The sequence below is a fragment of the Nestor notabilis genome, unplaced genomic scaffold (assembly GCF_000696875.1).
Source record: "Nestor notabilis isolate BGI_N333 unplaced genomic scaffold, ASM69687v1 scaffold2433, whole genome shotgun sequence".
NCBI classification, from domain to species: Eukaryota; Metazoa; Chordata; class Aves; order Psittaciformes; family Psittacidae; genus Nestor; species Nestor notabilis.
The window spans coordinates 165079-177474 of NW_009921310.1; the positions used below are offsets into that span (position 1 = coordinate 165079).

Genomic DNA, 12396 nt, shown 5'->3' on the forward strand with positions numbered 1-12396 from the left:
TACCACATGCCCTGGAAATGTGGTGTTCCACAGACCTCTCCCATCACCATTTAAGACCCAGGATCTGAGTTTACTTCTTCATGAATAGCTATGACTATAAACTGAATTTGGTCCTCAGCATATTTTCACACTTGGGTAATAGCAATGAAATCACTTTCACACTAACGATGGATGTTTGAATCATAGGGGGAAAACAAAACAAAACAAAACAAAAAATACTAAAAAGCTGGTTCATGAAAAAAAAATATAAGGGAGACTCCATATAACGTATTTATTTTTTTGAGTATCCATACTTAACACTAAAATACTATATCTCCAAGATACTGACAGCCTCTGTTTAATAAAATAACTGAGAAGAAATAAATTGATAGCCTCTGTCCATAAATTAAGGGGGGTGTGTGTATATATATATATATATATATATATGTCATTTCCTATGTAGCATAAAACATTTTTATTTTCTTCCAGTGAATTTTGAGTGCAGTAACAATTATTTCATCTTATTTTGTCCCTGAATAGCACTGGCATGAAAAGGCAGAGAATGGGTTGAGTGAGCAGTTGTCAAACACTATCAAAGTGCCTAAAAAAGAAGTGCTACTTCTAAAATAGCCATTTTAATACTACTGGATAAAAAGCCGATGAAACAAAGCACTAAGAGAAGCCATTATTACATTTGTTTCTTACTGAGGCATAAAACGGTTACATGCACAACAACTCTATTAAAGTAGTGGCATTCATTAATTATCCAGCATGAGATTTTCTTGACATATTGGACCAGCCCTGTAACTAATATAACAGGAACTATATGAGTATGTGATACTGATAGATTTTTTACTAATTCAATATCTTAATATTTATCGGTGAAAATAGCTGGTTGTCATGGACTTAATACTGACACACAAAAAAAAAAAAAAAAAAATAAAGAGGTAAAATATTTTCAGACCTTTTCACAATGCTTGCATGTCACTAGTAGCTATTTTCCCACAGATTATCATACCACTTTCACAGCTTCCTGAATATACTGTGGAAAAACAGGCGGTATCTGAGGTAGCTCCATTTGGAACTTCTTGGCTGACTTTTTAAAGAGCTGACTATTTTATATTTTTAAATAAAAATAGACACGCATTTATCCTAATATTACATCACCTTCAACATATTATTAGAAAGACATTTTAAATGTTAAATCTTTCCTAACTACTCAGGGTGGACACTGTAAAATTAGTACAGGGCCCAGAAGCAGATTTTCTTCTTTTAGAAGCCTTTTTTTCTGACCAGGTTGTTAATTAACATTTGCACCTGACCAGTATGCTATGTTTCCCAGTAATTGATTAGCTGCGAGGAGCATAATCCCCACCAAACAGAGAAAGCAGGGATAACTTTCGAAAACTTTCAGTCATGCTTCATGCAATTATTTTTTCTTATTCAGTTACTGAGTGATGAATTCAAATGCAACCAAAGAAAATTTGAAAGTTATATCAAACTGCTACATTTAATGAAATGCAAGAAGTGTGCATATAAGTTACAAAAAAAGCATTAGAAAACTGTTCATGTGTAATAACCTTTGAATTTTTATAAGTGATTCATGGAAATTTTGAAATACAGACTTTATTTTTTCTTTAAAATGCTTCACACATTTAAAACAGCTTTGTGCTTTATTTTGTTTAAATAGTTCCCGTAATACTACAAAACCTAATATATCGTCACAACAGTTGTCATTTTGTCTGTTAGCCCTGCAACCGAACACAGTTGCATTTTGAGAAGATAGACAGGAAAAAAAAGAGATATATTTTACAGGAAACTTTACTCTGTCGAGGAAGAGTTCAAGTTCATGGTCTACTGAGGTGCTATTAGATGGTTCTATCAAGGTTTTATTGCCATGAGTTTGAAATTGTACTTTCCAGAACTGTCCAAGCCATTAGTTACTGTGAACTTTTCAAATATTTATCCAGAACTATTTTTGTTTCTATTTACTACATATGGGAATATTTTATTTTTGAATGGAGTAGACTGACACTTCTGGTTTTACACTTTTCATCTTTGGAATATGAGCTTTTATCAACACAGAATCATAGAATAATTAAGGTTGGAAGGGACTCTGCAGGTCATCTGTCCAACCCCTTGCTCAAGTTACTCAAGGACTTACCCTGTGAAGTCATTAATACCTTGAAAAATGGGAATTCCAAAAGGAAATTCCAGAACTTCTCTGCACAACCTGTTCCAGAATTTAACCAACGTCAGTCAAACTTCTTTTTTCCCCTAATATTAGAATTTCCTTTTTTCCAACATGTGGCTCTTGTCCTATAAGTAAACCTAGTAAGAGGAAAAAAAGGTGTATTTCCACCAAAAAATGATGACTCATGGAAAGCAAAATATTTCACATAAACCTGAATTTTGATGTGGTGGAGTTTTTAATTGAATTAACTTAATACATCTTTTCCAATAAATCCTTAACTTCATTTCAATCATTTTTTGAATTGGATGTTTCAGTTTTCTGGTTTGGCATGATTTCTCAATAAACACATTAAAATATATATTTATTGTTTCAATAGACCAAAACAAAATTTGTACTGAAATTGTTTCCTGGAAAAGTCTAGGTTTTTGTTTGTTTTATTTTTCCAGTTCAAACAGGGGAAAGAAAGAAAGGAAAAAAAAAAAAAAAAAGCATCCATCTCATCCAGCTCTGACTATGAGGTATTTTTATTTCTCAAGGTAGTAATTATCTGATATGAACAGAGTATTTTTCACTTTGTATGCTATTTGTTTCTTTTTATGAACTTTCATTCCCTGTAAACACAAAAGAATGGAATGGCGTGTTTCTCTTTGGGCTCCAAGTTGCTGGTGTGAAGCCTGACAATGAAGGAATGCCTAGCATGTAGTCAAAAAAAGGAGTTTGTACAAACACGCAGCTTCTGTTGGTCTCAATAAAACCATGTCAGTAAACCATTGTTTTAAAAACTACAGACCAATTTCATCTTCTATGTGACATGTTGTTTTTCCTTTCCACTTCCACAGAATTGTATTCACTATACTAAAAAAGAGGACTGGTAGCTTTTAAACACATCTACTTAACTACTGCAGTACTAAGGAACACTGCAGCCACTGTATTTTGGCAAAAGTTACTATAATTTTGTACTCTAGGCCTAGCTAAAATTAAGAGTGCACATATAGCATACCACAAAATTATAATGCGCATACCATAGAACTGAAAGAAAGAGTATTAGATAAAAATACACGAATTAAAAATAGATCAAATTCTGCACTTACACTCAAATTTTCATGACTGGCAGACATCTACAAAACTTAGTTCTACCAGTCTTATTACAAAAAGAACATATTCCTATTCATGTTAAAAAAATTTCAAATTATTTTAAAAATGAAAAATGCAAATATTTTAGGTACAGTCATAATTTTATAGAGAGAATGGATTTCACTCTTCCTGATTCTTTCTGAACCCAGTCATCATAAAATATGGTTTTGCTTCTGAAATACTATCCAATATTTCTTCTTAAACGGGCAGCAGTTTCTTAATCAAATTCGTAACTAAAATTCACAGTCTTTGGTAGTTCATGTCGACATGAACAACAGACATTTGAATTACTACCTATAGTACAATCAAGATCTCAGAAGCGAAGAAATTCAATAAAGCAAAGGTCCATAAATTTTCATCCTCTTAAGATTAAACAACACCTCTGTCATCAATTCAGCCCCCTGGGTCTTAGAAACAATAATTTCATGCAGTCCTTTTTACACATATTTCTTGCTGCAAAACAAAATCACCTAGGGTTTTTTTTGTTCCTTTTATTCCTCTTGAAAAATCTATTTTGAGACATTACTTTGACAGTTAGAAACTTTTTCCAGTCTACCTCTTTAATGATCTTCATTTATATTCCTATGCCCGAAGTGGCCCTAAACTTAATAAGTTGCTTTCCTGTGGTCTTTACTCATTCAATATATGTATGAGAATCTCAGTCTTCTTGTTACTCCAAACAAAACATTTTCTTAGTCTACTCTCAGAAATAAGTTGATTCTCTTCCCTTTGATATCCCTACTAGGCACCTACCTTCAGCTTGATGTTGGCTTTTTTCGATACAGATGGCCAGAAATCTAAATTTACACTTACACTTCCCAATTCTCTTTCCACAGCCATGGTGGTTAATAGTTGTTCCACAATCAGGTAGTAAACTTAAGACTGCGACAGAAACACCTGCTACTCACTTTAACTTCACGACCTTATATTTGGACTGTTGAACTTCATAACATTCCTGTTATTATACTACTGAAGTTCATCTGTTTCCTTCTGACTCTTTTTCTTTCACAATCAGGTTAATTTCAGTTTCACCATTTTATGATGAATTTCATCACCAGAGTGTTCCAAACAAGAAATATTCTCATCAGAACTGGACATTGGATTGCTCTGGAAGGAGAGGACTTTAGAAAACTCTGTCTTTTGTTCCTTTTCCCATCCATTTCTGTCATTATTTCCTAAAAAACAGGTAGGACTTGTAAAAGTGTTTGTGCAGACTCACGTGTGAGTGGATAGCACATTTGTCTCATAATTGTGAAACTATCCCAGTTTATCTTTAAATTCTGATCTTGGTGGTTTCTTTCATTCGTCCTCCTTTATGTTTCTCTTCATTATTATTCTGGGCAAAATTTCATACTTAAGCTTATATTTTTACATAATTCAAAGGTCCAGCTTCAGATTCTTACAGTGAAAATTGTACTTTGGAATTTTCAGGGGTATAAATTGTCCTCTTCACCGAGACACTGATAAAATTAATTTTGTTTATAGCTAGTGCTGAAATTAGACAACACAAATAGCTGTTAACTTGCAGCCCAGAAAGGAGTCATAAACTATTTTGAGGCAAATACTGTTTCAGTGGGAATTTTGTTTGTGCAGATATTGAAACTAGTGGGTCAGCTGAACTAATATTAAAAAAAAAAATTCATTAAATCTTACAATTACCCTTTCTTTTTTTCAAATCACTTGCAAAACTCAGCTCAACTTTATGATGAAAATGAAGCTGAACTTTGCTGCTAATTGTACTGTTGGGCACCTTAATAATTAATTGCAAATAATGCAGAACATATTAACATATTATCTCCTCCATGACAAATTTACTGAAAAATAAGCATTATGAAAATTATTTTACTTGAAATAAAATACGAGCATATTACATTATTGCTTTTTGAAGAATGTAATTTTCTAATTTGTTTTTCTTGGATATTAGCATATATATTACCATTTGGCAATTTATGCTCTGTGAATTGAAGTAAATAAAATAATTAGGCACAATCTTCAGACTCATATGCCAAATTAATAACAGTGTTAGTTTTAAACATAAGTTTATAGGCTAGATTTATTTCTGGTTTGTAGCAGTTTTGCCACAGTCTCTTTCATGATAAAAAACCAGAACTTTGGAAGCAAGCCAAGAATGCCGCTGTTTGTCTTAGGGGGGGGTTTAACTTTGTCATAGCCAAAAGCGTGGCAAGACATGCACACACGCAGTCTTTCCTTTTTTCTTTTCCTTTTTTTATTTCTTTTAATGATATAGAAAACGGTAATACTGAGAGATTCAAACACTAAGGCAGATTTTATCTCCAGACAAGGCTTCTGTTGGAAACAACTGAATTATGGAGAATAGAAGAAAGGCAGAGAAATGTGTATGTATAATGCAATCAATACGATTTTGTCTCTGAAAGCTGTCTCCTCTCACTTTTTTTTTTTTTTAAATTGTGAAGAATGAGACATCAAATCATACCTATACATATATTTAAATTTCCAGAACATATAAACCTGCTGAAGGTCATCTAAACAAGGATGGGGCAAATGTTGGGGGAGACGTGTGAAATCACAGAAGTTAATGTTTCCTACAAAACTTACTGCTGATATTACCTAATTTAGCAAAACAGAAACAGCATATATTAGTTTAAAATGAGAACTTATTATTTGAGACTACTGAAGGGTCAAATCACAAAGAAAAAGGTCTATGATTCCAAAGCATTTATATTTCATTCTTAAGTATGTTTGAAAGAAGCATTTTATGTTAGTTCATGGAACCTGCAACAATAAATACATGTAAGTGTTGGCAGTATCTAGACCTGTCAAATGGATTCATCAATTATAAAGTAATATATAATTCTTTGACACTTACAAACACCAAATTTATGTCCGAAGGAAAACAAATCTGTAAGTTTTCCTAGAACAAATGACAAACATATACAAATCTTCCTGATCAATTAGGCATTATTGAACAAAATTAAGAAACTATAGTTTACCTCTTAAATCCTAGTTGCTTAACAACTTTCGATAATTTTCTGTACACTAATAGTATGACAATTCAACAAAAATTAATAGTTTGCACTATAAAGGACATCAATACCATACATATAAAAAAATTCAAGATCACTGAAAGGAATTTTAACTCTGTGTTGTAAACATCAGGTACATGGTTTTTGTTTAGTCTCAGTTTTACTATTACCTCATCAGCATTTATTCTCTGAACTCTTCTAACAATAACATGTCTGTTTCCTAATCAATACACTTCTGAATGGGAACTTTTTCAAAAGTCGTATTCTGCTTTTTTATTAAAATAGTAGGATGTTCCGAGTTCTCAAATTCAGTGGAACAAATTTAAATCAATAATGAGTGTGATAGTGTGCATTTTATCAAAGGAAACTATTTTGAACATGTTTTTTCATAATGCCCTAACGTACACACACCAGTTTTTACCACAATAATTCTGAATATTTTCAAAATTCTGAATGTTCACAATGTTCAGAATAATTTCTGAAATTAAAAGGAGTAAAGGAATGTTCTAAAAATTACTGCTCTCTCATTCAACTCTCATTCAAAGTCTGTTCCTATTACCCTTTAAAATACCATCTACCTTACTGAGTAACAAATTGGTCAGATTTTTTAACTCGTTAGGATATATATACTGGGATAAGAATAGAATCATAAAATTGTTTAGATTAGAAAAGATCCTCAAGATCATCAAGTCCAACCATAACACAGCCTAATATTGACAAGCCTGCCACTAAACCATGTCCCTAGAAGGCAGCTTGAGTGTCTACTTCCTGTCTGCAAAAGGAATTTCACTTAAAATAAACAAGTCTGCTGAATGAAAATGTGACCTATTCTCTGTCTTCAGCCCATAAACAATGAATCTAATAAGCAAAAGAATAATGAAAACACAGAATGAGTTTGCAAAACACGGGATAATGCCAGCATGTCAACATAAATTATCTTTTTAAAGTCCATGGGTTCTTCAGCACTGGTTCAAAAGATGTAGTGTTAACCATCTAACTCTTCCCTTAAGCAGGACCAGTTTGACATTCAAATCATTGCTGGTTCAGGAATTTTTGCCTGTCCTATACAAATGCTTAACTTTGGATTGAACTAACCAGCTAAAGCATATGTGTATCCAGTATTGATATCTGCCAGGGAACATGATTTATTTCGCATGTTTTTAAATACAACAGTAAAAGAGAAACAGAAAAACAATTCAAAGTTACCTCATTCTTGAACTTCACATTCAGGTGACTGAAAAATCACACAATATAAAAAATCAATCCATTTCCTGAGGATCCAAGTAGATAAATTCTTAATTATACTGTTTTCTACTTATAAAAACTTTCTAGCTTCAAGATTAAAAAACATAAGGATTCCATTCTCACTTCTTTTTAAGTACACTAGAAAAAAAAATTACACTTCTTGAGTTTTGCTATAACTAACTTTCTAATCTTCTTACTTTGAAAAGTTAGACTGACAAAAAACAAATGAAGCTAACATGGCATTTAGCCAATTTTCAAATTCATACTACTTCAATCATCGAAGCAAATCAGATCATCATCAATATAAATATAAAATGTAATAAATACACTATTTTGAATTAAAATATATTTTTTGATGGATATTCATAATCTATGTTACGGAAGCCTTAATTGTCATATATGTGACAATAAGATCTAATAGAATATTTCTGATTTACTATATGCCATGAGCATTACTACAGTTGCCTGTAAGTGTTTTAAAAAGATATGTAAACCTGAGGTAAAATATCACAATGTTATCACATAACTGGAACAAATTTTACTTGAGCACAAGACTTAAGCTTCATCTTTACATTTTTTTAGGCTATTTATAATCCATTCCAAATATAAAGATGTAATTAAGAGCGAAATAAATATGTTATAAGCTGCCATAGACTATCACTGATAGTCTATCAGGACAACAAACTTCTAACTAATATGGAAGAATTAAAAACTGCACTGGATAAGACCGCAGCTGGGATAATGTTCATGTATTTGTATAATTAACTACTGTTAATATTAACAAAATTATGTTGCTTATTAAGAGTAAAAGATTAAATAGAACTGTGTACACTGGACACCACCAAAACAAAGCCCACCTAACAACTGCAATTGTGCCATCTTTCAACCCCTCTCCTGCCCACATTTCAAAACACTATTTTACCTTCTCACAAGAAACTAAACCTTTATGTCTATAAATACTGAAGACAGAAACATTACTACCTCTATCTGTAGTCACATAACTAATGCATAATTCATTAGCAAATGCTAGAGTGGGGAAAAAATACTACAATCAATACTTCAAATACTGGGAATGATTCTTGTAAAACTTTTGCTGAGTGGATTTAGTAACTTAAGACTGAATAATTACTGACAAGTGTTAACAGCTTACTGTAAGACAGAAAGGGTCATGTCTGAAAAATGCACAGTCAATATGAATTATAATGACACTGCAGTACTCTTATTGCAGCTCTTAAATTATTGAGCAAAACCCAGACATTTTAGACTTAATCCTTTTATAAATTGTTCATTAATCAGTGATGAATTTTGCAAGCACTGCAGGTATAGAACATGAAATGATGAGTATTTGTTCCTGATAAATTTGGATGACAAGCATTCTTTAACAGTTAATACATAATAAATTTTCTGATCTGATAAAATCTGTTAAGCTTTGGGGATCCAAATAAGGATCGGTCATCTAGGTTTAAGCATTCGGTTACAAGACATCACAAATAGGAATGAAAAAAATTAGCATTTTCATCAATATTAACTATTTGGTTTTATTTTATTATTTTACTTTTATTCTGAGCAGAAAACAAGGTAAACTCTGCTAAATGAAAAATAAACTTAAGATTCCATGGATCTAGACTAATTGGAATAGAAAGTCAAACATCTGAATGAGCATCAGAGAACATTAAATGCTTTGGGATTTTTTTCCCCCCACTATTTAAATAATTTTTAAATTAAAAGAAATATTTCCCAAACTTAAAAATTAAAGATTTAATGCAGGGATTTCGAGTTGGAGTCTATGGAGAAGACTTTATTGTCTTATTGTCGTTGTTCATAGTTTCATTGTTGTTTTGGTTTTTTTGTGGGATTTTTGGGGGGCGTGGCTTTTTGTGTAATGCAACTCTTCATACTTTTCCAAATCCACACTGTGCACCATATTAGATTATGTTCTCCATATATTGTATTAAATTACCTCACATATGACTGAGATTTATAATGAATGGTAAGCACAGCATCATTAGTATTAAATCAAACACACTTGATTCTATCCAGACCATGTTTGATCTTTCAGATCTGAATTTTACGTAATCTTAAAAAAAAATACAAAAAAAAAAATACAAAAAAAAAAAAAGGCTGGAATCTATATAGTTGCTGCACAGAGCTCCAATATTTTAGAGGAATTTATTTGTCTACATATGTAAAGTCAATCTGCCCTACCAAAACATGAAACAAAATTTCTTCTTATGTGCCTTAGACTCTTCTCAGTGTCAAACATCCACATGTAAAATAATTCCATTTCTTCATGCAAGCAAATGCCCCTGTTATAATTTGCTCTCAAGAATGCTAAAATCTGATTTTAGGTCTGTTACTGAGCTAAAATCTTCCTAGCTCAAGATAAGCAATATTTAATGTTACAGTGTCATTCTTACCATAAATCACATCAATTAATATTCTGTATAGATGTGCCTGGACTATCTGCTGTATACTTACAATAAGCTTGTTTGTGTTTACAGTGGTTATGAATTAATCAAACTTTTTGTAACATTGGAGAATTAAAAAACCCACAAAAACCCAAACCGAAAAAACCCTAACAACATTCCATTATATTTAGCAGTTACTGAGGGTTATAGGAATTTTTCACTTGACTTGACAGTAATGCATATAGTGGAAGAACAGTGTATCTTTACTACTGTTGTCAGAAAATAGTAATTAACAGGTAGCATATTTTTCCAGTGCAGATGCCTAACTTTGATCTGTTGCACTGGCAAAGGTGGAACGTACTTTTTGTGCGTGTGGAGATTAACTTTATTTTACATTGCAACAGGAAGCACAGGCAGCTATGTCAACTATTGTACCTGAATTATAATGACAAGATGTATTTTTGCGTCGTCTTATCACATCTTACCTTAAGTTTAGCTAGGAGGAATTCATGATCTTGCAGGAGCTTTTTCGTCTCATCTTGGTTGCTGCCAATTTCTAACAAATTTGGTGTTGATTCAGCCAGCTGAAGCTTCACCCATTTTCCACACTGCAGTAAGTAAACAATTACAGTCTTTAGAAACCACAAACTGGTATACAGTATATGTACACAGGTGAGAGTATGCATACAGGAAACGTATACAGTTGCAGAATGAAGAAACAGAGGATACAACAAACTTCATTTGAGAACAGATATTAAAATCCCAGACTCTAGTCTTATGCAATAGGTACTGTGATTTTGTTTTGCCTGTGAAGAGTAACGTTATCACAACGAGCCTGAAAGGTTTCTCCAACTCATTTCCCCTTTCAGTTGAAGATTGCACAGATAGTTAAGGAAATTTAGGGGGTGTGAAGGAGTGAAGGCAGAAGGTACAAATATATTACAAGAGATGCAAAAACCATAACCCCGAATCTCATTTCTACGGAATCCAAAGAGCAATATCCCATTGTGTCCTGGAGGATACACAAAAAAAAGGAAGCTTTAAAACAACCCAAAACATTGCTAATTCTTTCCTCACTGTGTTGCAGAATTGCTACAGTCTGAGAAGCATAACTCAGAGAGACTGGTGATAAAGAAGGAAACAGTGATGTCACTGGAGGCTAGCATGATTCCCACAGCACACAGGAGAAAAGTAAGTGTCTTCGCCCTAAACTTCAGTCTCCTCTCAACAAAACTACTCCCCTGCAGCAGCAGACAGTCTCCCAGGAAGTGTGAGAACTGATAGGAGAGAACCTTCCCACTAGCACAACTGAGGTAAACTCATCCTGAATAATCATCCTAATCTGGTGACAGTCCAACTCCTTATCACCTTACTTTGCATTACAGACACTCGAGTGGCTGAGGCTAGCTGTTTTCCAAGTTGCCTGGAGAATGAAGAATCAAACTGCCAACAAATTCCAGCTGAGGTTCAGGAGCTAGGCATCCAGCTTTACTCCCCATGCCAAGTTTTGTGCAAGCTGTAGGTGCGGATTCCAGCTCACAGAACAGGTCTTTAGGTGTTTATAAGCACAACTATATACACACAAGGACTATGAATTCAGAGCTTTCAAAAAAATAGCCACTCATCAGGTTTAGGATTTTTTTTCCAGCAAATAATTCAAAAAAAGACATACGGTCTGCATCTATGGAGTTGGTAGACTACTTATTAAGTGAAATTGTTGCTGTGTAGTGTTTAAAAATAACTCTTGAGGAGCACCAACTACGATTAAAAGTAGCATCACGCTTATTAAATTTTCATGGCACTCTGCATTTATCTCTTACTTTTTAAACACAGAAAGAGGAATTCCTTGCCTCTAACAGCCTACATATTTAGGCCAAATTATTTATTCTATTAAAAAAAATAACATAAGCAGAAATTGAAAAAAAAACATTAACCTCCAAGGAATTTGATATTAACTGATTAAATGACCTTGCCATATCATTTGATGCTAACTATTCATTTGCACAGAACATTTAAAAGTAGTAATAATCACTGAGTAGCAGAAAGCCAAGAACAGACATGCTAGCAGTTGCTGCCTTACCTTAAGTACAGCTATAACAATACTGGCATCCCCAGCTTGAACAGCAACTGAACTGACTGTTGTTGTAGAAAGTTTTTGCTCCGAACTGGCTTCATTTGACATGGTGTTTCAAGATGGCACTTCATACATTAAAGTAGACTTGTAATGCTCTTGCAAGGTCCACTGTTCTTTTCAGAACGTAACAGAGTTGCTTGGATTCATTCAGTGAAAGAGCTCAGCTAACACTGATTAGTCTGCCAAAAGGGAAGAACAGGAGGTTAAAAATAGACAACTCAATAGAGTTTATCATTCTTGAGAGAGATTTGACACACCCCTAGTTTGGTAGCATTAAGCTGCCTGTTCTTTTTTGTC

General features: G+C 33.2%; 1 protein-coding gene across 1 annotated transcript in view; it reads right to left on the reverse strand.

Moving 5' to 3' along the window:
- The window catches only part of CCDC141 (coiled-coil domain containing 141), a 71511-nt gene extending 59364 nt beyond the window's left edge, over nt 1-12147 (reverse strand). Inside the window, exons 1-2 of the mRNA XM_010011087.1 lie at nt 12046-12147; nt 10451-10573 (exon numbers count right to left, since the gene is read on the reverse strand). Coding sequence (XP_010009389.1) covers nt 10451-10573; nt 12046-12147 — 225 coding nt within the window. The remainder of the gene's footprint in view (nt 1-10450; nt 10574-12045) is intronic.
- Between the last annotated feature and the right edge of the window lie 249 nt (nt 12148-12396).